General features: G+C 43.0%; 1 protein-coding gene across 1 annotated transcript; it reads right to left on the reverse strand.

Annotated features, from left to right (window-relative positions):
- Positions 1-5567: 5567 nt before the first annotated feature.
- ICAM5 (intercellular adhesion molecule 5) lies at positions 5568-25775 on the reverse strand. The gene is made up of 12 exons (XM_088138471.1): positions 25688-25775; positions 24803-25075; positions 22067-22384; positions 18556-18834; positions 16756-17034; positions 13516-13758; positions 12461-12703; positions 11930-12172; positions 10817-11056; positions 9947-10189; positions 6712-6975; positions 5568-5791 (listed from the first exon to the last, which is right to left on the reverse strand). Exons 1-12 carry the CDS (start codon positions 25773-25775, stop codon positions 5574-5576), a joined length of 2931 nt encoding a protein of 976 aa, XP_087994597.1. The 3' UTR covers positions 5568-5573.
- Positions 25776-26296: the final 521 nt, after the last annotated feature.

Raw genomic sequence — 26296 nt, forward strand, 5'->3', positions numbered from 1 at the left:
TCAAGTGGACATTGTTCAACCCTCTTGCCTCACCTGTGCCCACTGGTGTGAATGAGACTGGATGCTGAAATCTAGACTAAAAAATATCCAGTATATGCACTGAGACCTGCGGCTAGGGAAGCATCACAAGGCTGTCACTATGGGGCTTCCTATTTCTGTCATTAGATTTCACAGAAACACCCTGAAGGGTGGGTGACCATTTTTATACTGAACTTTAGATATGCATTACTGAAATGGAATACAGAATGTGAACTATCCTGGGAAATAATGGGAAGATCTGCTGAAAAGGAGACAACGTACTGATCAGAGTTCCCTTTGGTTAGCAAGTAAGTTACAAGATGTTTTCCCTCATTATTTCCATCCCTGTCTTGATTTTTATCTGGCATAAAAACACTTTCTACTGTAATTACTGTATAAGTCTCCACTTAAAGAAAAGAATTGCAAAACCCATTCAGTTCTCCTGGAAGATTTGTATTGTAATGTTTCACAACCTCTAAAACTTTAAGATGTGTGGACTTCAACTCCCAGAATTCCCCAGCCAGCATGCTGGCTGGGGAATTCTGGGAGTTGAAGTCCACACATCTTAAAATTGCCAAGGTTGAGAACCAGTGTTCTGTTGTAATGCATCACATCTTCCAGTATTTTTTTAAGATGGGAGAATAATGGCTGAAGCTGGAGGCAAGTCACCTGCTTCAGTGTCTTTTCAGTATAACCCTTGCTGTATAAGACTGTGCTTTCTTCTTGCTTCTGCTATTTACAGGAAAAACCCTCTCATTAAATAAGAAGCAAAAATATCCATATTGGAGGAGCAAATAATAATTGGCAATAGCAGAGAACTGAGTCTATCATTAAAATCATTGCTGTACATGAAATATATGCTTATAAAACTAGTTTTAACACATGATTTGAACCATCTTTTTGCGTGAAAGGACCAATGGTTTCTTGCTGCTGTTTTATGCAGCAAAAGATATGACTGTTCATTAAAATGGCATTTTATTATATATGCCGCCTTTCATATTTTCACTGGCGAATCTAGACAGGCCCTCGCCTGCGAAGAGCAAGTAGTTGCAGCATTTTTTTCTCTCCTCATCAAAACGATGGGTAATTCTCTACAACTTAAGTGAATGCTTCTTCCGTTTGGGAGAAGGGCTGTTGTAGGCCTGTTTCATCCATTGTCAGATCAAACAGTCATGAAAAAATCTTTCTTGTACTGCTGTGGGAACAGGATTTGTAGGCTGTGGGACGACAACTCCACTCCATTCATGCTGTGACTTCAGCTTGATGGCCCACATTCCAATTCTTTCTTCGGCTTCATAGTCTACCCAAAACGTCATGGACCAGTCAATACCGTTCACTTCAACTATGCTATTAATTACTTCAGCACCAACGTCTGTGAGTCCAGCCACTCTGTATAAAGATGGCATCATGAGCCTGACATAAAGACATAAACCTCCTACTGCAGAAAATGATGGGACTCATAAGAAAAAGAAAACCAAGGTCCTAAAACTAACACCTGTTTGCTACCACTGATCATGATGACTGGATGACTCTCCTCGCCCCCACCCCCCCAGCCAGCAGGCTTCCAGAGGAATCTCCTTTGTAAAGGAAGATTAGAGGGGAAGCAATAGAAGCAAAGCATTCCTCTTCCCCCCAATTCACTTTTTCCAACATCTAGAGATGATCAACACCACAGTAGTAGCGTTGTTTAATGTGACTATGTACAGGCTTTTTTTTTTTTTTTGGTGCCTTTGAGTCAGCCTTGACTCCTGGCGACTGCCTGGACAAGTCCCTCCAGATTTATTGGCAAGATTTCAGAAGTGGTTTGCCCTTGAGGGTGGAGAGAGAGGGACTGGCCCAAGGTCACCCAGCTGGCTGTGTGCCTAAGACGGGACTAGAACTCAGGGTCTCCCGGTTTCTAGCCTGGTGCCTTCACCACTGCACCAAACTGGTTCTTATGTACAGGCCTACTTATACTATTTTGTAATCCATATCATTGCTCACCTTCTTCCATGAGGCAGCTGAGGCTAAAGCTCCTCCCTCCCCCTTTCTCTTCTTTTACCAGCAGCATCAATAATCACCGTGGATTTGTCTTTACTGCTGACCATATGCCCACAGCTGTTTGAGAATGTCTATTCCAACCTTCCATGTTACGATCATGATTCTTCTCAGATACTGCCTCAGCTCCAGTACTAAGTTCAGCCTGACTGCTCCACGCTATCATTTCCTGCTGCTTCTTAGGGAGTAGCCGCAGCATGGACAGTATCTCCCTTTCAGAAAATAGTGTTATACCAAACACGTTTTAACAAATACTGTCGGGTAACCTCTGGCCATCAGTCACCAAGGAAAACCCTGATTTTTAGCTTTCCCGTAGTGATTTTGGGATATCAACGCAATCTCCATCCCGTCATTGCTCTTAGAAGTAACCAAGGACTCTTGGCAAAAAGCTCCTATGATGCCAGCTTCCCTTTTTAAGAACTTGGACCATTTTAATAGAATTCACAGAGAAGACTTTTTTGTTTTGTTTTGAACATCATCCACAGCCAAACTCCATAGTTGTGGAAGCAGTTCAGGGAAGTCCCTCCAGTAGATCCCACTGAGCCCTAATCAACCACAGGAGCTGTAAGCTTGACCCGATGGACAGAAAAATACTTTCTGCCAGTACATTCTCCCTCCATCTAGACAGCCAGTGTGATATAAAGATATGATGGAGTAAGAAAACTCAGGTTCTAGTCCTTCACTAGACATGGAAACCAGCGGGATAACTTTGGGCCAGTCACTCCCTCTTAGCCCAAACCAGTCCCAAGATCTGCAACAAGCTGGCTGATTAAAAAAAAATCTCTCATTGCATCCTGCACTGATAGCTTTGCTGTAGGAATTAGGCAAGCTCAGTGCAACAATAAGTGGTCCCTGCTACCATCCAGGACAAACACCAAGAAAAATTCTCCTTCCATCTGACAAACTCCTTTGCACACCTTGCCAAATCTCAGTGGTTATCAGCACTGATCTTCTGGGAGGAGGCATCCCAGCTATCTCAGCAACTTACTACTGTCAAGCACTTGGCAGACAGTTCTTCCAAACAGATGGAGAAGGATCAATCTGGCCCGTTCATTTCCAGAACAATGTATAATGCAATCTCTTCTGTAGCCAAGTAGGATGCTTTTGTGTAGGACATCTTCTGTATACAGTACTTTCTTTCCCATTCTCTTGTTGAAAAAAGGGGGTGGCAAAGATCAGGTAAGATGGTTCCATTGTGTCTCCCAACCAGGACTGGCAGTAAATCACACACCTGATTGTACATGGCTTGACATAGACCCTAAGCTAGGATCTGTCACAGAAGTGCATTTCTCTTAGTTGTCACATTGCCTTGTAAGTCCAGCAAACTGGCCAATTTATGTGTCAACTCTCCACACGTAGTATTTGATAAGGCCAAGGCCATTCTTCGTATGGATGTTTCCTTTTTACCAAAGATCATTTTTCAATTTCATGCTTCTCAAGACATTGTGCTATCTGAAATTTTTTTTTTCTACACAGGCTCATCACTGGAAATTTTTCTGGCATTGCCTTGACCTTCATCATTTCAACATTCACAGTGCAGCTGGTGTATTGTGCTTTGTACAGAAAAACCTGACCTCTCTTGGCACTGCGTAAAATGAAGTGGTCTGAATTGCTGAAGTAATTTTCCTAGCTTCTTTTAGACGCTCTTGGTTGGCAACATGATCTTAGCTTTCTGTATTTGTTTGCCACCAAAGGCTTAAGTAAGATAAGATACTTCCTTGATCCTGTCTGCTGCTCTGTCTTGATGGCCTACCCCATCTCTGATAAGTATAGGTTGCTATTTTCCCATTTCTTACAATGTCCTGAGACTACCCGCCCCCCCCCAAAAAGAGGGAACAAATTGCTTATATACAACTGGTCCTTTGAATGGTCATCTATGCATTCACACAACTACCATCCAATCACTTTGCTCTATTTAGTTTGAATCATGCTCACCTTCACTGGCTCAAGGAATGGAGGAGATGCAGGAGACTCACCGGGCATGTGCACTCAAGCAAGGAAGGGTCCCCCCCTCCCCTTAAAAGGCTTAGTTTAGACAACTAATCCTTTGTCAAGGCTCAGGATTTCATTTATGTGAATGCACAGAATGTACTCCAAGAAGAACCAGAATTACAGAGAAGCACCATTCTTCTTCCCCGAGGGCTTCCAGTGGCTCTAAAGCTGAACCTGCAACAGGATACTTAATAGACCATTCTGATGACATCTTGATCCCATTAAGAATAAAATGAGAACTGTAGTAAGTCCCATACTTGGAGAGGACGGAGAGGTTGTTTTCTCATATTTAATTAATGAAACCATCTTTTAGGAGTTTTATTAGGTAAAACTCTCTTGAGCTGTGATCCCAGGCACCAATCTTCCATTCAGTAATGGACATTTAACTGGTTCCAAATGCCCATTTATTTCCTTTCTTCTGATTATTTTTAGATCTGTGATTCTTCACAGACTCCTCTAATCTTATGCCCTGAGATATGCTGGATTTCAATCTCCATAACGTGCCTGCCAACAGTCTTGCTGGTTGTGGAATTATGGGAGTTGACTTCCAGTACATGGAGGGCACTATCTTGGGTGAGGCTCAATAGAGAATTCCTTGTCATGTGTACATATAAGCATAAAAAGATGACATGGACTTCAGGCCACTTCCTCCAAATCTGTTAGACAAATCTATCACACTAAATCCATAAGGCATAAATTTATACAGGATTTGTTTGATTGGGTTTGATCCCCACCCCCATATATTTTTACTTTTTTTAGCAGAGAGTGATGGGGCTTGATTTAGTTTAGCACAATTCAACAATCATCCTAGTTAAATTAACATGAAACAACATTACGTTCTTTGAGATTAAGCAGTTGTCCAAGATAACAATTTGACTAGTTCTCAGTAATTCTCTGTATATCAGTTCATAATTGCATTTATTCCACATTCTGTTAAGATTAATTTCTTCCATATTTCTTTTTAAATTATAGTCTTTGTCTTGTCTTAAAAACATTAAATCTGCTCCAAATATGAGAACATGTGGTCCAAAGCTGATGTCTCCCACCTTGGCAAGGCACCAATCAACTAGTGAGAGAAGACTGAAGCTGCAGAATTTTACAGCCAGAATTAACATACATGTCCCAGAACAGAAGAGCAGTCAGTTCCTCTGGTGCAACATTTTCAAGAGGCAATGTAGCCATTTCAGATTTCCAGCTGCAAGAAGTCCTGTAAAGAGATACCTGGAAAAAATGGAAGAGATGAAGGCTGGCTTCAGGCTTTGGTCTGGGAAAATCCCACGTATGTGCTAGGCTGGTCCAGAACCTCGGGCACTAAAACTGGCTCTCCATATGCTCAACCATGGGACTGTCAATTGGCTGTGAATACATTGCACAGTGAAATAGAGAAGTGTATGGTCCCAGGACCCTTCCCTCTAGGGCAGAGATAGCAAAAGATATGAGAAGGTGGTAAAGAAACCATCGTTCTTTCATCTACCTTCCTTGGTCCCAATCCAGGGAGGCACAGAGGAGTACCTGCCCGAGACTGTTCAGGTCCTGGTGAGCTGAATGCCATAGATGTCGGTGTCACAAGGCCTCTCCCGGTTTAGAAAAGTGGCTTCAGTAGAGTTCTCTGCATCACGCACATTGTATTCCCCCTTTTTACAGGCTGTGGATTTGAGGTAATAAATGACCCCAGCCATTCCTCCCAGGACCAACATGGTGGCACCAGCAATTGCCACGATGACAATAATATATAGCCAGTGATCTGCAAAAGAGGAAACAGATGATTAGTTAGCAGCCTTTTGGCTAGCAAAAGAAATTCTTACCCACAGGAACTGGCCTTTTTAGAAAACTTTTCACTTTTCAGAAAACTCACCTGACTGTGCTGAAAAATATACAAGCCAGTGTGGGCAGACTCCAACTTGCTCCTTTTAAAATTTCACCTTGTCTTTTACTGAGAAGAAAAGCACTCAATAACCTTCCTTCCTTTTGCAATTTGCTTGATATGGGCTGTTTTATCTGAACTGTTCAATAGCTTAGCTTTTTCTCTTTTGTCCCTCTGAGTGAGAAATGTATCTATGGTTCAGTTACCTTGAAATTTCATTCCCTGTTGCTGGCTGAGGAATTCTAGGAGTTGAAGTCTACACATCTTAAAGTTGCCAAGTTTGAAAAACACTGATCTAGAAGGTGGAGAAAACAAGGAGGCCCCATTTCCATGCATGAGAGGAAGCATACATGGCTTTGAATCTGACTGACAATCTACAGATTTGTTGCAGTTCCATAATTCATTCTTACTGGGCATCTAAACTTAACTTGGGACCAACTAGTTGTTACAGTATAAGAGTCTCAGTAGACTTTGCATTCTTTTTTACAGAAAAACCAACCAGATGTTTGCAGTCAGAAGCATGAGCATAGTGGTGGTGGGTGACCTGATTACTACTCTCCCTTTCAGTTGTTTTATCCTCCTGTCCAGATGCTTAATTGTGCTTTATGCATATGCCCAACTTTCTTACTAAGTCACCATTTCGCATGTAACTCCTGTTAATGGGTTCTTGTTCTTAGGGAGAAAAGGAGAACTTCTAAGATTTAAGCTGTCCCAGCCCTGCTATACATTGTTGTCATCTTTACACACAAAATGTAATTGCTGGTGGGATTTTTCAAGGCTTGTTGAGTCTCTGGTCTTACCTTCCACCTGGATTTCTACCTGGCTGTGCTGCTGTCCATGCTTGTTGCTCGCTGTGCACTCATACACACCACTGTTCTGTCCATCTGCATGGACAATTATCACTGTGCTGTTGTTACCCATAAAGATGACATTGGAGGCATGGGGCAACCTCCAGGAGTAGCTGGCAGCTGGGGAACCATCTGCCTGGCAGGTGATGGTGATGTTTTCTCCCCTTCTAATGGGTAAAGAACCACTGACTGACAGAATGGCGACAGCAGGCCTGTCTGGAAACAAAAATGGTGAGTGTTCAGTTCATCCAGCAAAAAGCTCTCATTTTTGTTCTCTGTCTTCTCTAGCTATCTTCATCTCTTGAGTTGGGTAGACTATAAACTTTGTGAAACAAGCTAACTAACAAATAAATAGCACTGCAGTGCTTCTAGACAAGCTGACATCAGGATTTGCAAAGCATCCAACTGTAAGGCAACCAGATCTGGGCTGCAAAAACCAGATGAACCCCAGGTGACCACTAGATGGAGTGTTGAACACAGACTTGGTTCTGTTGCTGAAGGTGCAGCACTTCAATTCCTCCATTTCGGAAAGAAGGAGAATTGTGTTAGGGCTCTTTCATCTAGGGTGTAAACATTCAGGCATGGTAGCATAGAGATATCAACAATTCTTTGCTTCTATCTAGTGATTGGAGTTTTGCAGCCCTGATCTGTGATCTCAGGATATCCTCCCAATGCTTCTTCCCCATTAATATTACATATAGAGAGTGATGAGCCTATATTAATTAGTTAATTCGTAATTAATAATATTTTCTGTGGGGGATTCAGTAGGATCTACACAAAACGTCTCTTGCTTTGAACCAGCTCAAAACAGTGGTACTTTCAGAATGGTTCTTTGTGCCACCAAGCTTTGGAAGAATGTCCTAATAATATTATTTTGTCCGATTTCTTCTCCCAACATGATTTTAAAACTAAAATTAAGACCTGATTTGGGCTGCAGAACTCTGGATGCTACCTGAGATGCAAAAAATGAGTTCTTACTGTCATCCAATGGTCATCCAGATTTCTGCAGCTCAGATTTTGAATCAAGGTGCTCAGAGTCCAGCACTGAAAAAGAAAAGCCTTACGCAGGGCTGGAAGAAAGGGAAGCAAAATTGTGATGGATGGATCGATGGATCAATTGATTATGTGCCATCAGGTCTTTGCCTGGAAATATCATACTCCTATTTTACTGATTACAGTATAAGTGAATTTCAAAATAGCGTCTAAGAATGTTTAGTAGTGTTTTGGCTTATGAAGTTGCTGAAAGAAAGCAAACAGAAATATCTGCAGGAAAACAGCCAAGCTCAAAAAACACCCCAAACCCAACAAACAGAAAAGCTTTCCAAGGCAGATTAAGGAGGAAAGGCTTTAAAGAAATGAACCAAACAAAGGCTCCTCTTCCTGTTTGCTGAGATGACCAGGACTTAGGTTGTTTGGAAAATTACATTTTAAGGGTTGAAAACAGCATCTCAAATTCAGCCTGAAAATGGAGGATGAGGGATAACAATTACTTTAAATGGCTATTATGTAAGACCAAGTATAACTGAGAACAACAGATCTGAGTGATTAGCATTTCTTTTCCTACTGAAACACAATGTTTAAAAAGCAGAACAGTTTTCAGATGATCTTTGGAGTACAAGTTACCATGCATGGGGAGTGATAAGCATTGGAGAAATTAACCCCTCCTCAGTTTGGGGTTGCACACAAGAGAATTGTGCTCAGATCAATAAGCAGGAAAACAGCGAAGCCAGGAGATCCATAGATCTAGGGCATATCTGCCCTTACTGTTTAAGTTGCTTGTGTCCTGTCATGCTGGCTTGACTCTAAGCCATTCTAAGAAAATCCTGCCTGGAGTGGGAGACTTTGGTGACAGTTCGTGAGGTCTGGATTGCAAGCTACCACATCGTCCCATTGGGCAATACCCTGCTGCTGGGCCCTCCCACCTTTCTGTTTAAGGAAAACAGTGGCCAATAATTGTCTTCCCTGTGGGCAACTCTTTCTTGGCATTTGTAATATGTACTTTTATATGTGTATATCCATTTGATATACACACCCACACATAGATACACGCAAATTAAATGTGTATTTACAAGGTTAAAGCATCAAAGGTAGAAAGCTGTCACCCCAGCCTACAAACCACCTGTAGTTATTTGAGCTGTTGGAGGAGGAGGCCTGCTACTTCAGGTGACTGAAAAATTGGTGAAAGAGTAGAACTGCATTTATGAAGAAGAAAGGAAAAAAAATAGAAAAGAAGGGAGCACAGGAAGAGGAGGAGGAGGAGGAGGAGGAGAAACAAAACAAGTTTCTGCTGCAATTTGAACCCATGACATCTGGGTTACAAGGCAGGAGTTTTACTGATTTTACTACTGTAATAGTGAACATGAAAGAAAGATCTAAAAGACATGAGAGCTTAGCATTGGCTCAGTTGAAGAGGTGGTCCTTCCTCTGCAAAGGAACCAATGAACTGCTGGGTTTAGGCTGTCCCCAACTCTCAGCACTCTGGCCCAAATGGACAGGAGGACTTGAGCCAATGTAGGGAAGAGGTGTACTTTTGAACTGGAGCAGGGAAAAGTTGGTGGCAGGTTGAGTAGAAGACCAATAGAGGGGGACCACATTCATTTCTGCCCTCCAAAAATGGTTGCCAACCAGTTCTAACCATGGGGTAAAAGGTAAATTAGGTTCTGCTTTTAGCAGGTATGCTTCCTATTTTCTTTGTTGCACCTAGTTACTGTCCAAGAGAGGAAGAGGGGAAGGAAGAGAGGAAGTCATTAGGACAGTCTCCCTAATTTAGACTTTCCTCACAAGAAGACATCTTGGAAAAACCAAAAGAAAAGAAGAACGTGAAAGGAGGAGATTGGTGTTCACTGGGGTGAGGTGTGGTGGGGCAGGAAGAGATATAAAGAGCTTTCCTCACATATTCTTCAGTCAGACAATACTTCTTACAAATAGGGGCTCCTGGAATGTATATGAGGGGGGAATACTCTTACCAGAAGCTTGCACTGGTGAAAAGGGTTGCTTTGCCCCTCCCCCCCATCTCCATGTAACTTCCTCTCTCTTTTCCTTCAGTAATTGCCAGCGTAATAATGGCCAGCTAGGAAATTTTAGGAACCCTTGGAGATGAATAGAGATACTGGTGCCACCCCATCCCTCTTCAGGCACAGATCCCATGGATGTTCACCATGAGGCCATGATTAAACTGAGGACTCACATTCTACTTGCACGTTCACCATCCACCTCTCTGTCCCATGGCCATTAGTGGCATTGCACTCGTAGACACCAGAGTCATTCCTGCTGACATTCTGCTCTCTGTAGAATTCCCCAGTCACTCCCTCCTTGGCACACAAGACAAGTGGGGTGGGAATCCCATTTGCTTCACAGGCCAGAGACTGCAGAGTCCCTTCCAACCAAGTCTGATTGCTTGGGCAGCTTGATTCATCCATCTTAGGTTTGGCTGCAACAAATTGATAGACAAGGATCTCCTGACATATATAAAATGTGCATAGGTGACTAACAGCTGCTGTCAACCTGCTTCACAGAAGGCCAGTTTGTACTTCAAACTAGGAGACTAGCCTATAACTCTGTGACAAATGTATTTCATTTCGTAAAATGTCTTGCACCAATACTGAATACAGTAAATTAAAGCTGCCTGCCCATTCTCTTCACCTTAGGCTCTTTGAGATAAGTAGGCCTGAAGCTATTGAGCTGCAACACTTCATAGACGCTGACTAAATGCCATGTCTCCAGGGACAAAATTATGACACAAAGAAATGGGTGTCATCCTTATTTTAGGCTTCCAGCTGAAATATATTGCTTAGATACAGGGAGAGTTACAGTAGATTCAGCTGATCAAAAAGGCATGTTTAAAACCACTCCAGAACCTGGCATAATATTCTTGTACCTGACAAAAGGGTGAGGAAAGCATGAATTTCCATAGAATTACTTAGATAAATGGCTCCCAACCTTTAGTGGTACTGCAGGGGTCCCTGAATAAAAATAAAGTAAAAATAAGTCTTCCTATCAGGTAAGTAAGTAAGAGATGGACAAGTTTAATGTGTTGCTATTCATAATCAACACTCACTTTCAACTGCAATCTTGACCGCCTTGGCTACACTGCCATGTCGGTTTGTTGCATTACACCAGAAGGTTCCATTGTGGGCCAGGATCCTTTGCCCTTGGCTAAGATCATACGATGTCTCATCCTTGGTGCATATAATCTTAGGAGATGGAACCCCATCAGCTTTACAGAGAAAAGTTGGCAGTACCTCTTCCACTAAGGTCCAGTTGCTCGGACAGTTAGATTCATCCATTTCTGGCTTATCTGGAATATCAGGAAAGAGCATAATTTGCAAAAGGCTAGGTCATGGGTTTTTAAGGTGCAGCCCCAGGAAGCTTATCAGGGATTCTTCAAAGGTAAGATCAAACATAATCTTTCTTTGTAATATGCTGCTAATGGGAAGTTTTAGGCGTGTTATGAAGTCCAGTTCTTATTCATGCAACAAATGTGCAGCAATTTCCTGGCAGATGTTGGGGGCGAGGGTTGGCTAAGTATTATGCAAAACATTGGTCTAAATGTATATATTCTTTATGAAGTCCATTCTTATAGCTAAATTAAAAATTCAGATAAAAAGTCATCAAGAAATCAACTCTCTTAATTCTCTTTAGATGTAGGATCATGGTGAAGTTGTTTCAGTATCAAATCATGATCTGAAGATGAACGGAAAATAGATTAAGAAAACCTGTTTCATTTAACATTGCCTGTACTTGAACTATCACCTTTTTAGTACCTTGTCCTCCAAAAGAATGTTTTAAAATGGACAACAGTTGTGACAATGGTGCAGTGAAGAATGTCTTTAAGGAGCAGTTGGAAATAGAACAAATTCCCTTTGGAGGAAAAGTTACATCAGTCGTAGTTTTCAACTGAGGAAAAAGACCAGTAAAAGAGGAGCATGACAGGGAAGGTATGAGAAACCTCTAGCCCATGACCCTAATCCGATCCATAGGGGTCCCATCTCTGGTTGGGTTTGCAACAAGAGTTAAAAACCAAATAAGTGAGAGATAGTTATGAAAAATTAAAGAGTTCCAGAATGGCATCACTTGTTTTGGATCACTCCTAAATGGTGGCCAATTTTTTTTTTAAAAAATCCTTGCCAGTGTACCCATCCCTGTTGGGCTGAAATCCATGTTCACTTACATTCCACCTGGATGCTCACAGCTCTTGAGCTGGAACCATGAACATTTGTGGCTGTACAGAGATAACTCCCAGCATATTCTCTGGTGACGTTCTGGAGAATCCCAGGACTGTAAGCCATTCCATCTTTAGTGCATTCAACAGTTGGTTTTGGATTTCCCCAAGCAAAGCAGGTGAACATGTGTGGTGTTCCTACTGTCAGTGTCCAATTATGAGGACAGCTGGAATCATCCATTTCAGGCTCATCTAGAAGGTTAAAAAAAAATTTTACAGTGAAATGTAGGAAAATATAGATCAATAACTTACAATTGGTGCAGCAAGAGATGATGCTTGATAATTTCCACTGGGGGGAGAATTGTCTATACCTTGTCAATTTCTGTTTTAAAGACTCCAGGTCAAGATAATTTGCCAGTAATTGTTGTGGTTCTTTTTATGTTCTCATGTCCCTTTAAGATCTACAGAAACCTATTATGGAACTCCAATTCTTCAGTATTAGCCCACACAGTTTGCATGCAGTACACAGTTTGCACTTACACTCCACTGTAACAGTAACCATCTTGATGTCTGACCCATGTGCATTGGTAGCATTGCAGTGATAAACACCAGCATGACTTTGTGTGATATTCTGCATCCTTCCAGCATTGTACACTTTGCCATCTTTCATGCAGAATATTTCTGGAATTGGAACACCATCAGCTTGGCAACTGAGATTCTGTAGACTTCCTTCCAACCAAGTTTGATTACTTGGGCATTTGGACTCTCCCAACTCTGGGCCATCTACAGCAGAGAGAAGATGGAGAAGGCATTTGGTGTTAAGAATAGAGGAACATAAAAATAGTTCTACTGTATCAGGTCAAAAGCCCATCTAGTCCAGTATTCTGTGTTACACTCTGGGCAACCAGATGCATCCAAGAATCTTACAAACAAAATATGATGATGATGATGATGATGATGATGATGATGATGATGATGATGATGATGAAAATTTTCTTCAGTGGTTGCTTGCATCAACAGTGGAAAAGACCTGTGATTCAGGAAGTGGTATATAGCCACCAAACCAGAAGTATACAGCCAATATTGTATCTAAGAACATTCTGATCCTTCATGAATTTGTCTAGTCTCCTTTAAAGTCATCTTGTGGCCATTACCATATCTGGCTGATGTACTTTTTTAAAGAAGTGCTTCCTTTTACTGGTCCTGAATTTCCCTGCAATGAGTTTTAATGGATGCTCCAAAGTGTGAGAAGGGGGAAAGGTTGGTAGATACAGTAAATACATGCTTTTTGACTTCACAGTCTAGGACTAAGAGAGAGTGGCTAGCCCAAAGTCATCCAGCAGATTCCATGCCTAAAAGAAGGCTCTCCTAGTCCATCACCTTAGACCAGTGTTGTCCAAACTTAGCCACTAAGATGAGTGGACTTCAACTCCCAGAATTCCCCAGCCAGCATGGCTGGCTGGGGAATTCTGGGAGTTGAAGTCCACTCATCTTAAAGTGGCCAAGTTTGGACAACACTGCCTTAGACACTACACCACACTGGCTGTCATATATATACACATGTATATGCACAGAGATGCAGAAATGTTACTTACATTCAACAAGGATGGTGACTGTTCTAGTGCTGGAACCGAGCTCATTTGTGGCGGTGCAGTTATAGACTCCAGCATGGCTCCGGTCAACCTGTATCTCCTCTTCTACATCGTGAGCAATGCCCTCTTTGAGGCAAGCCACCGAAGGCTTCGGGTTCCCCTTAGCCAAGCAGTGGAGCATTTGTTGCGTCCTCTCTACCCATGTATGGTTGCTGGGACAAGACAACCCATCCATTTCTGGCACATCTGCAATGTGCAGAGGGAACACACACATTGGTTGAGGCTCTTCTCTCTTTGGATGAGAAATAAAGGGGGATGTTTAAGGTTGGAGAAGAATGTTGGGGTGACAGTGGGCATATTGTCAGTTAAGCCTTGAGTGAGGCTGATTTAAGAAGATCTGATGAGGGGGGTGTCTCAGGTGGCAGAGGCTGCCCTATCACTATATTATAGAAAATGGTGTGTTCCTTATTATATTTCAGACTACGTGCAGGCAAAGTTTGCTATTCAATACTGTTGCTGTGCTATACTTTTATAGCTGAGCTGGCCTTGCTACTTCTTCCGTTAACTATATAACTTTGTCTTATATTTTACTCCTGGATTAATTGATTTCCTGTAAACTGCCTTGAAGACTTTTCAGTGGAGGTGAGGAGTGTTTAATATTTTCAACAAGGATAACTGGAGATCTTTAGTGCCCTGTGATTTTTTTATTTTGTTTTGTTTTTGGTGCCCTTGAATCAATGTTGACTCCTGGTAACTGCCTGGACTAGTCCCTACAGTTTTCTTGGCCAGGTTTTCAGAAGTGGCTTGCCCTTGCCTTCTTCCTGGGGCTGAGAGAGAGGGACTGGCCCAAGGTCACCCAGCTTCGGGCCTCGGTCAGGACTAGAACTCATGGTTTCCCGGTTTCTAGCCTGTTGCCTTAACTGCTTACACCAAACTGGCTCTGCTCTGTGATGGGAGACTCAGAATTATTCCCTTGCTGTAGATTCAGGGCTATTCCACATATTTCACCTTAATTCTTTGCTCAGCATTTTGGGTTGCGCAGGCATTTCTGATACCAGAAATCATTGTACTATGATTTGCAAGGAGGAAGGCTGATTGCAGTCTTCTGTAGTCTCCTTTTTAAAAATTAGAATCCTATTGATCTTCCATTGTGCTTTAAATATATGGAGCAAGGGCACATCTGTACTTGAGGGACACATCTGTACTTGAGGAGGGCACTATTGCTATGGCAACTGGCAGGCAAGCCCTGCTCCATACTGACTGAGAATCAGCATCATCTGAGTTTCAATACTCATTTGAGCTGACCAGTGTTTGTAGCTGAAGATCATGTACACAGCAGGATTACCCTAAACTGCCCCCCTTCTGCTATTTGGGACAAAGGCAGGAGCTGGGTAGCAAGGCTAAGAAATGCTGCTCCTGGGCCTCTGATTGGAAGTTGCAGTCTATGGCAAAATTGGCCATCTTGTGACAAAGGGCACATGCACACCCTCTCATTCCTAGGCACTGGTTTTCAGGACCATTTGCCTTCTGGGCTCTTCCACTGTACCCTAAAGCCATCTCTCCAACCCATGGGTGCCAGATGAAAGAGAGTGAGAAGGAGGGGAAGCGGGACTTTGGGATGCCAGTTCTCCCGGGACCCAAAAGATCCACTTCTCCCTCCCATAGGGGACTTCTGTTGTCATTGCTCCAGTCTCCATGGGATTGGAAAGCTGGCAGCGAGGGAGCCAGGAGTACTAGGTGGGACAAAAAGTGCTTGGGGGTGAGGGTGGGGAGAGAAGGAGGGGAAGCTGATCTTTGGGTTCCAGCTCCCCCAGCAGTAAAAAGACCTCCTTTTCTCCAAAGAAGGTCTACTTAACTACAGGGGTGCCTACTGCAGAGATGCAGAGGGCTTCAGCTGCAGGGGAACTTTTCACATGTGTCTAACAGTCTGCTGGTCAACCACCGGACAAGTAGCATCTTATGCAGGTTGGCATTCCACCAGGAGATTGCTTACAAACATCATCTGCACTCCGGGGGACAGCAGCCCTCCCTTGGTTTTAAAATGCAGCTTCAACTGTGTAGCATCCAGGGGTGTATGGATACAGTGGGCCAGTATGTCACAGCAGAGGATCCTGCTTGCACTCCTCCCCTCCTCCTCTCTTCTGCTTTGATTGCCACCTATATCAAGGGAAGCGGGGGAGCAGGGCGGTCTGGTTTCCCCCAACTGTTGTTGTTGTGGAAGGAAGAAAGAGTAGGGGGAAGAGGAGAGATGTGGCAGAGAATGGACTCTTGGGGGCCTGTTCTGTGGTTCCTCCATGAGTTGGGGTCTCATGCTGCCAGTTACCAGCACCAGAAGAAGGGTTCCCCACCGTGCCTTTTCCTCCCCTTGCTTCTTGTGTGGACAGAGCCCCTCCTGCTTTGGGGTGAGGCAGAATCAAAAGGGGAGGAGCACTCAGCACTTCTTTGAGCCTGTGTGCTTTGGGGCCAGCTCTCCCCCTGGATAACAGCATAAATGCTGTTGGGCCAAAAGGCCTGGATGTGGGATCTGCAAGCCATTTGTTTCCAGCCCAGATTCCAGCTGCCTCCATCTCTGCCCCTTCTCCCTATACTCCTGACAAAAAGTTGAATCCAACTCTGCAGCCCCCCTCAGCCTCTTCTCCTCGTCAGTCACCAGCACAAACTCCAGGCCTCTTTGATTCAGCGCTGGTGGCAGCACTAACAGTGTGGAGCTGCCTCTCCTTGCTCCTTCCTGATAGACACTGAGCTGCAAATGAGTTTGTCTGTCTCCTTTCCCCACCACGGGTGTTAACGTCTGCTAACACAATATTGTGCCTAAAGTGGCAGTGAGGGTGTGCGTGCAACTAATCTGGTAGATTTTTATTGTGGTTTTTCAGTGCAGACGCAAGCACTGAAGGGTCCTGGCACTGCTGACAAGGGTTCCCTGGTGCTTGCAGGGTTCCCACTTATGGTCAGAGGCCAAGAGGCTGCTTGCTGTTATTGGGGGCTACAATAATGAGACGTTTTTGAGCTGGAGCACACCAGCAGCTTCAGTGACAGCAGCAGTACAGAAAAGCATTTGGAAGAGTCATTGTGAGATTCCTAGCAATATAATCTAAGAGGTTCCATCTCTTAGATCCTACTGTGCAATTGTAAGCAGAGACAAAATGGTTCAAATGTGCTCATTTGCAGGGAGAAAGGATATAAGAGCTCTAATGGAAAACTAGCAAACCACATGTTGTTACAGGAAGAATCTTCTGTACTCACAGAAGACAGTAAGAGTGGCAGAGGTGTGCTTTGTTATGGTCCTTCCATCAATTGCCATATCCACTGTACATACAAATTCTCGCTCGTTGTCTTCCTCCTGAGCTATCAGGCTGAGTTGCAAAGGGAATTCATCACTGGATGCCAAGATCCTTCCAGAAGCATTTTGGATCTGAAGAGAAATGCTGGGTGGTTCAGGAGCTGGAGAACTGCATAGAACTGTCACGAGATTATTGGCAAGGGCCACAGAGGGGTGGATTTCCAAAGAAGGCTCAGGAAAACCTGCAGTTTGGATAAAAAAGAATGCTACTTCTAAAGCAGTAGAGGAGATAGTGGCAAATGGGAACTACATCAAATGCTAGGCATTCTTTAACAAACATATAGTCGTAAGAATTTGTTTTTGATCAGATATAGGTAATTGCTGCTCTCCAGATGTTTTGTAGTACCACATCTATCAACTCCAGCTAGCAGGGCCAGTGATCAAATGTAATGGGAGTTAGTGCCCAATGTAACAGGAAGATTCACAGGTTGGGGGAAATTACATAAGATACCACAGAGGGAGATCTGATGTTCCATTTTTGGCATAGCCAGCAACACATTTTTGGCAGAGTCTTATTGTTTACAGTTCTGAGACCAGATTATTTTTGTTACAGCCTGCTCGAGGAGAGAAAGAACAGATTGGTACAAGGATTGTGGGATTTGGAAGATCAGCTGATGACTGAAAAAAATAAAGCTGACAGCATGACCTGCTACGCTCTTCTTTCAGGTTCTTTAGAACTTTGTATCGTAGCTTATCATGATGTCATCTCACAAAATGCATTTATGATATCCATGCCCTCTGCTTCAGAAGTGCCTTCTTATGGGGCTAGAGGGAACAGTAGCTTGAGGAACCCAAAGAAAACCCTACGCGTGGGAGCTGGTCCATGGTTTTCTTTTTCTTTTTCTTTTTTTTTTTTGCTAATGGTTTTTAATGAGATAGAATCATTCACCCACCTTAAATTGGCAGCAGATGAGACTAAGGGCAAGCAGCTGAGATTTTCCTGTCTCTTGGTCTGCTGCCATTGAAAGCTTATTCTATGGCAGGCATGCACAAACTGAAGTCCTATGCAACCCTCAAAAGCCCCAAAGACCCTCCAGAATTTGAACCCAAACTGTAGCAGAAGGGAGAGAATGAATACATGGGGAGTAATCGTGACAATTCTATGTAATGTAATTGGCATTTGATCTGCCCCAGCAGATTTCTTGTCAAAGCTCTCCACCTACTTTTTGAAATCAGGGCTCTTGGCATACCACTCAGCAGTAAGTGGAACTCCTGCCTCAAAAACAGTTGCAACCCCCCCCGCCCAATAGAAAGTAGGGTGCCCTGTCAATCCGGCTTCTTAGTGATGATTCCATGTCAGCAGAAGACACATCCACCCAGGCCTTAAGTTGTCTGAAAATGATGGAAAGATTGTTTTTGTACAAGCTTTGGTGTCAGGCCTATTTGAGATCTGGAATAATTAAGAAACTTGCTGCTGAGTACAGATGCCTCTCATCTTCTGCCCCCTCTGTCTTTGCCTTATCCTGCCCTCCATTGTACAAGAAGCTGGACTGACAGTACGTGAGACACCAATGATATACACGTAAGGTTAAACTCACTTATAGTGAGGTGTATGGATTGGCTTCTTTATTCTACCTTGAAACCCACCAGGATGACAATGACGATGATTAATGTGCTTAGTACTGTCATTCCTTCTCCTAGGTCCTAACAAGCTTGTTTTGGATACAAGCTACAATTCTCTGGAAATCAGAGCAGCCACTCACTGTAGATATGCACTGTCTCCACTGCAGATTTGGTGATGGTCCCCAGGGACACGGTGCAGTTGAGCTGATAGTTTCCTGTCGGCAAGGAAGACACCTGAGCTTGAGCTCTCACAGTATTGCCCGACAGAGTGATGCTGGCATTCAGACTCTGTTCTGCGAACATCAAGTCAAATTGGGCCTCTTCAGCTGGGAAGGCCCCAGCAACCTCACAGGTCACACTCAGGTTGGCGTTGGCTTCTACGTAGTGCAAAGTGTGAAGCTGGGGACCTGCCAGAAAATCTGTAAGAAAGAATGATTTTCAGATTATTTCTCTGCCAGGAAAGCCATCGGGTGTGACAGCCTCTGTCAGCATCCTTTTAGGAAGCCAGATTAATTTCATGAATCCTCCAAATAAATCTACTCTTATCTGTACATGTTTGTTCTTTGCTCTCTAACCAGCCAGGAGGTCCTGGGTCCTCCATTTCCCTTCTCCTGCCATCAGCAATATTTGTCTAATTTATCCAGAATGGGCACTCCATCCTCTGGAGGCAATATACGGCTGCATGGAGTTTCTGTGGGACCGTGTATACATGACAACAACATGCTCATTGTAAGATCTGAAAGAGTTTCCTTCCGAACATGTATTCTGAACTACTGCTGGATAGGAACGCTGGCATAATTGGGGATTTGATTGGCTTGATGGATGCTAGGGGTTCCTAGACCCTTATAATGAGGTGCACCTGCTAGTGCCAGAGCAGCATAGGAATGGATTTAGACGATACCACATGATTAGGCAATGTTGCACCTCTGAACATCAATGTGGTGACATTTCTCTTGGTTCTCTCCAGATTTCCTGCCCCAACTAGCTTTTTCCCCCAAAGATTCTTTTAATGATACCAAATAAAATGGGAAGTTGTCTTGTGATAAAACAGTAATAGCCTTTAATATCTTCATTTTTTCCAAGGATGAGTGTATCCCCATCTTAGGAAACAGAATGAAAAGAGGGGTGGGGGTGGCATGTGGGCAGCCCAGGGCTTTGTTTGGAAATGTCCCCCCTTGCCCATCAAAATTGACAAATGTAAATTGGGGAGGTGGTGGTGATCACTGGGGAGGCTGGATGGGGTGTCAGGGGGCGCACTGCTGGTATGTGTGAAAGCATCTTGTGAAAGCATCCATGAGATGCTTTCAAAACTTCACAATCCCTGACTGTTGCCTTCCACTGACATAATGTGCTCACTAGTTGTCTTGATCTTCTTGGTGCCTTCACTGTTCTTAGCCACTGATGTTTTTTCTAGGATTTGCCATCTTAATTATGGGGGATAATTATTTCTAAAACACATCTTGAGCTTTTTAGAATAAGCAGAGCAATGACATACTGTCAGCTGATGTCCGGGCATCCAAGTACATATGTTTCTGTGGGAGCCACCAAATGTGTAAAGAAATCTGCCTGCATCTCTTCTTTTCCAATGCTCTTGTACTCTGTTACAGGTAAAACTGGGGGCAGCTAATCTATGGGCGCCAGAACAAAGTTCTGAGTCACAGACATCATAGCTTCATTAAAGTACCCAGCTCAGAGACAAAAAAGGGCAGTGTCTTTGACATACAGTTATTAATAGACTCCCACTAACAGGATTATAATAATTACATATTTCCGACATGCTCACCAGCAATAGAATGCCTTTCCTGAGCACAAAACTAGGGTTGTGAGGAAGGGGAAAGAAATCCAAGTGATTCTTTCTTTGTTCTATGAATGAAGTCCTTGCTAGGTTGGCTCACATCAATGGCTTATCAAATTCAACATCCTGAAATTAATTATAGTTGTTCAAAACTGTTTGAGAAATCCATGAAAGTAAAGGAGGAAAACAGGAATTCTTAAGTGGCCCAACTTTTTTTTTCCAGTTTAGCATCAGAAAATGTCTTGTTTACATCATTACATCCACTGCATTAAGAGTCTTTTTTCCATTAGGACAAGTTGAAGTCTGAAGGCCATATTCAATCATTGCTTAGCCCGATTTCAAAAGATCCTTGGTTCTTGTAACAGGAAGGGATTGTTCCTCCTTTTGGCAATTTATGCATGGCACAGAGAAGGGAAGGAGGGAAGGAAGTAAATGGCAACACTCATTGAGCAGGAGTGGTGAGTCCAAGAAGATCCCCAGATTGTGCACCACCCTTGAGTGGGGAAGTACAACCCAACCCATAGTGGAAACTGGAATCTCCCTGGATCAGTTAAGCCTTTGACAATTCTTATATAGGAAGTTGGAGAAAGATGAACAGGCAAGGCCTGACCCCGATGTTCTCTGAGAATACAAAGAGAATATGAACACAAAGGGAGTCTGAAAAAGTGGAGAGTACAGTAGGGAATTTAACCTGTGACCTCACAAAGTTGAGGCCTAATCAGGATCAGCACAGAAAAGCAGGTAACTCTGTCTTGGTTGTACACAATAATTAGGATCCTTAACAATGTAGAACTTTATATTTTCCTTTTCTGGTACTTCTTCCTTTTGTGATTTCAACTTTGAAAGATTAACATGGTACATGTTTGGGGTGCTGAATTCTCCAGATGTTGCTGAATTAATTTTCAGCAGCCACAGCCTGGATGGCTGTTGTACCTTAGCAACATCTAGAAGTCCATAGCTTTTCCATCTCTGATACAAGTTGCTCTGTACATGGTGAGTTTGCAATTATTGCAGTCTTTGTAATAGCAGAATGGAAGAAGCTATGATAGTTTGCTGTGTGTATGCTTGAGTATATGTGAATCACACACCCATCCCACTTCACTCAGAAATTCCATGTGGACATGCATTGAGAGTGAAGAATGGTGGATGGTTTGAAAAAAATCTAGGACAATAAGGGTTGAAGTCAGGGCCATTAGTTAGCAGTTTTGGTTTTCCAGAAGTTAGTCTGGAGCATGGTTCCTGGATTCCATAATGCATCTGAGTTATATAGTCCCAAGCACTTTTTGATTTGATCCAATCTCCTCCCCTTTGATTAGTCACTTTTCTATCACCGTTTAAACTTCCCGGTAGTAGTAGTGACTACCAAGGCAAGTTTTGGGGTTAAATATTCAGAGACTTCAGAGCTTTACTCTGCAGAATAAGCAACTGCCCCCCCCCCAGGAAATAAGACCGACTCGCCACATTTTGAAGTACTCTCCACCAATATAAAACCATTAAGTACAGAATCCAAACCTTCCTAACTGCAACATTGGAAGTATAATGCTTTGCCTGCCAGTGATCCCAGATTCAGTTCTCAAGTTAGATCAGAACTCCAAATGGTTCCCCCATAGTCCCCAGCCCCAGTCTTCCTCCAAGATGATAGTAGACACCCACCTCTCTTGCAGGGCAAATAAGAATTTGACACTAAATAAGAATCCCAGATATCGGGAGTAGGGCTTCTGATGTTTCTTTCTTCAATTTTTGAGGGGTTTTTTTTTCTCTATTTTGACAGATATTCACCACTTACTTTTTTGGATGGGGAGGAAGCTTCATTCTGGAGAAAATAAAGAATATACAATAAGAAACTTGCAACTCACCAAAGACTTTTAGGACTTCACTGAAAGATGTCTTTTCCAAGAGCTGCCCTTGAGGTCTCAGATCCAAGACAATGTGGCAAGTGACTTCCTCCATGTGGTTGTCCTGCTGAGCAGTTATGGGGAAGATCACCATGATGTCACTTGCTTCAGGAGCATGGTGATTCTCAAAGGTCTCCATGTGGAGTTTTTCTGTTCCTTTATACAATGTCACAGTGAGGAGCTGGATGGGAGCAACACTGGCAACTCGGCATGTCAAATTATACACTTTGCCCATCTCCATTATTGGCACTGGATCCAGCACTACGTGTTCTGGAATTTCTGGAATGATACATGGAAGCCTACTGGGAAAGGATTTCATATGAAGGTGGCAGCTGCTGAAGAAATCCGTAGGAAGGGAAGGGTCAAACCATTTAGATCAGGCATAGACAGCATGTGATCCTCCAAATGATATTGAACAACCACCAGTCCTAGCTAGCATGTCCAGTAATGCAGCACAGTGGCAATCACGGTCCAACAATCTCTGGAATGCCATAGATTGTCTACCCCGCTGATCTAGACAACTGAAGATGTCTCCTCTCCAGATTCTCATTGACATACTGTACATCTCATAGACAAAAGAGGTTCAGAGCAGTAGTGGTGAACATTGATGGGAATCTTGCCAATAACCTATGGTTTTGTCTGTAATCTAGTAAACCAGGAAATTGGAGCAGCAGCTCTTGGAAAGGCAGGCAAGAGTAAAGCCCTAGCTGCATGAAATATTTAGACACAGTAGAGCTTCAGCCCAGTGGGCCACACATTCCCACTGCATAATCTATACTCCCAGAAATCCATTTTTCAAGGCGTTTCTACTCAGATGACCATCTCAAGGTATGATCTTAAGTTTAGAGGTAAAATGCCACGGGGAAAGAGAAAACCCAAGATTGCTGAACTACTTTCTGCTTATGATCTTCTGGCACTACCCGCAAGCACCAAGCATTGCAAGGCTCTGCTCCTGGCCTGTTAGGTATAACCTTCAGCCTACACCTTGTTCCAGCACCCATTTTTGTCTCACCAGGCTCTGTTTCCTTAGGGATCTGAATTATAAAAGACCTGGAAATTGGCTTTCTAGGTCACACCTTTAAATAGTTTCAGGATAATCTATTGTTTATATGTTCATATGGTTCACATGGGGCTGCAGTAGCTTCTAGGCATGCAAGATGTGATAACCCACTTCTGGAAGAGGGTCTCTGAAGAGGGTCTTCTGGAAGAAGTCTCTGCCCAAGAAGGCTACCTAAATGCCATCATTCTATTCTGAGAACATTCGTCTGGTAGTTGTGACATATCAAAAGCCCTTAAATTCAACTCCGACAAGTTATCCGGGTTGTAATGTTTGGAGATGCCTGTAAAGCAACATGCAGTTTGAGAAGGGCACCATGGTCCTCTCTGGTGATACTAAAGGGCACAACTCTTGGGTTATATCTATCTGGACATGAACTGCAAACCTCCTCCTCCTCTTCAGTGGCTCAGACCTCCCAGGCTTTCTCCCCATTTTTCTTTTCCTGTTCCTCCCTCTCCTTACTTCCTCTCCCTGCTGTTTACATTTCCATTAACATTTTTAAAAAGCTTTGGGCTGGGCTACAGAGCAAAACTGGGGTTAGGCTCAGCACCTTCATTTCTTCAATGGGCTCATAGAGGAATGAGGTAAAAGGAAAAGACAGGGCAATTATGTTTTTATTGTGAAGAAATAATAATAATAATAATAATAATAATAATAATAATAATAATAATAATAATAATAATAAAAACAAAGACCTGCAAATAAAAGTAGAATGACTGTGGCAAAAGGAAGCAAAGATAGTATCAGTGGTAATAGGCGTCTTGGGTGCAATCCCAAAACATCTGTAGTGCCACTTGAACACCATCAGCATTGACAAAATCACCATCAGTCAATTGCAAAAAGGAAGCTTTACTTGGAACAGCTTACGCCCTGTGACAATAGCTTTAATATTAGTAAACAACATCTGCCTATCCCAGGTCCTTGGGAAGGACTCAATAGGTGGACAAAAATGCCAAATCCAGTCTAAATGTCTGGCTGACTGTGCGACCAACAATAATGATGTTATACTGGGCGATGCTAGGATTGAGGGAAAACGGTAGAAAAAAATTTTGAAATACTGGGACTTGCAGATCAAAGCCGAACACATGGAAAAAGAAATCTGTTGTTATACCAATTGTTATTGGAGCCCTCAGAGCAATACCTAAAGGACTCCTTTGATATCTGGAAATATTGAGTTTATCAGACCTGAATACCCTAATTTTACAAAAAACCACCCTGCTTGGAACTGCCTATATTCTTAGACACTACCTTAATAATTCTTAGGTCCTTGGTTAGGACTTGAATTATTAAGCTTCCATCAGTCTTAGATTTTGAATCTAACAGTAGATTACCCAAATAATAATAATAATAATAGTAATTTTTTTTAATAATAATAATTAAAATGTTGTTGAATCTGGAGAGAATCTCACTAGGTTGTGGGGCCCTGGAGTTTAGTCCAGTGGTCCCTTCCAATTAGCATCAGTGAGCTGTGTGATATTCGAAAGGATCCTGGGCCTCATTCTGACCTTGCTCATATGTATTTTTCCAACTTAAGCCAAGCTGGTCTGGACTAAGTAATTACCTAGATGAAAAGCTGCATAAGAGAAAGACTCTTTTACAGATATAAACAACAAACAGATCTTTGCTTCATCACTACTTACGATAGACCGTGATGTTTGCTTGCACAGATTTATGCTCTCCGTAACAGCTGAAGGAGCACTCAGTGGCAGACGCCCACTCCGTGATGTTCACAAGCTGGAAAACTGCCCAGTGAGTCCCATTGTCTTTCTCCTCCTTCATCAGCGATGTCTCCAAGCCTCCCCTGGCATCTGCCTCCTGGCAGCTGGTACTGCAATTCAGCCAGAGAGACCCTCCATGCTCCACCACAGGGTTTTCTGGCCAAATGGTCACATCAAACATGTGCTGTTCTGCTCCTGAAATAGGGCATTCGCAAGGGATTTACCAAAAAGTTGGCCCAAAAGGTCACACAGAGACTTTCCGGCTTTTGGGTCCAGAGATAGGGAATGTCTAACAGCTTAGGCTAAGGTAGAAATCCCAGTCCATCCTCTCCCTCCCTTTCATTAATTTCAGTGCATTTTAGCAATAGAGGGGGCTCATCATCCTGAAATAACTGAAGAAACATGGAAACCCCATTCTTGTAGCTGCAGTTTATACTCATTTCTGAGACAGTGAATCCCAGGGAACACAGCTGGAACGATTCCAAGAAAACCAAACTTGCATTTTTAAAAATGCGCCTCAAAGACTATATATATTACTTTGAACTGCAAGCTGGTACTCACAAAACGTAACACGTCTCACTCACCCAAACTTTTCTTTACAAGAAAGGCTAGCTATTGGAAGAACGACCTTACCTAACTACTCAATGAAATGCTAGTTTTCTATTCCAGCTGTCTTCAGGCATTCATCTGAATGCTTGAGAATTTGACACTGGGCAGAGAACTATTTCAGAGTCCTGTTCTCGGCTCTCCCTGTTGGCATATGTTCATCTGGGATGTATGAAAGGGATCTATGAGAGTTTGACTCACGTTCTAGTGACCGGGCGGTGACAGTCGCCTTGAGATCGCCTACTGACTGTGTGGGTGAATGGGGAGAAATAACATTATCCAAACACATAGTTGTGCTTTTATCATCCGAGAAAGCACCAGGCCTCAGTCACACTATCTACAATATGGGGACCATAATGTCATTCTGAGGGGTACTTCCCGAAGCACGTTTGACAGCCTTCTACTCCATTTCAAAGTGCGTGGGCATGCCCAAATGACATTTTGCTTTCTCAAAGCACGCCACTAAATGAGTTGCCCTATACAATACTGAGTGATGTACTTAAAAGGTGTTTGTAGTCTGTGTTAATAAGAAAACTAATTTGTTTTTCCATTTTAAGTAATCTGGCAAGTAGAAATGAATGAAGCAGGAGCTGGCTGCATGCAAAGATCAGTAGATGTAGTCAGGAAGGGCAGTCGAGGGAAAATGCTTCTATATTCATATATTTCTCTGTGTCAGGGAATTGCCAGCCACACAGGTCTTTCAGTGAGCCTTGTCTTGGGATTGCTTTAGGCAATAGCTGAGTGTGGGAACACACATATGCTTGGCGTTCCAATTGTGCCAGCTTCAGCCCCTGGCATTCTGGGCAGGTG

The sequence above is a fragment of the Python bivittatus genome, unplaced genomic scaffold (genome assembly GCF_059951505.1).
Source record: "Python bivittatus isolate LINGU-HERP-01145 unplaced genomic scaffold, Pbiv_v1 ctg000220_np1212, whole genome shotgun sequence".
In the NCBI taxonomy this organism is placed as follows: domain Eukaryota; kingdom Metazoa; phylum Chordata; class Lepidosauria; order Squamata; family Pythonidae; genus Python; species Python bivittatus.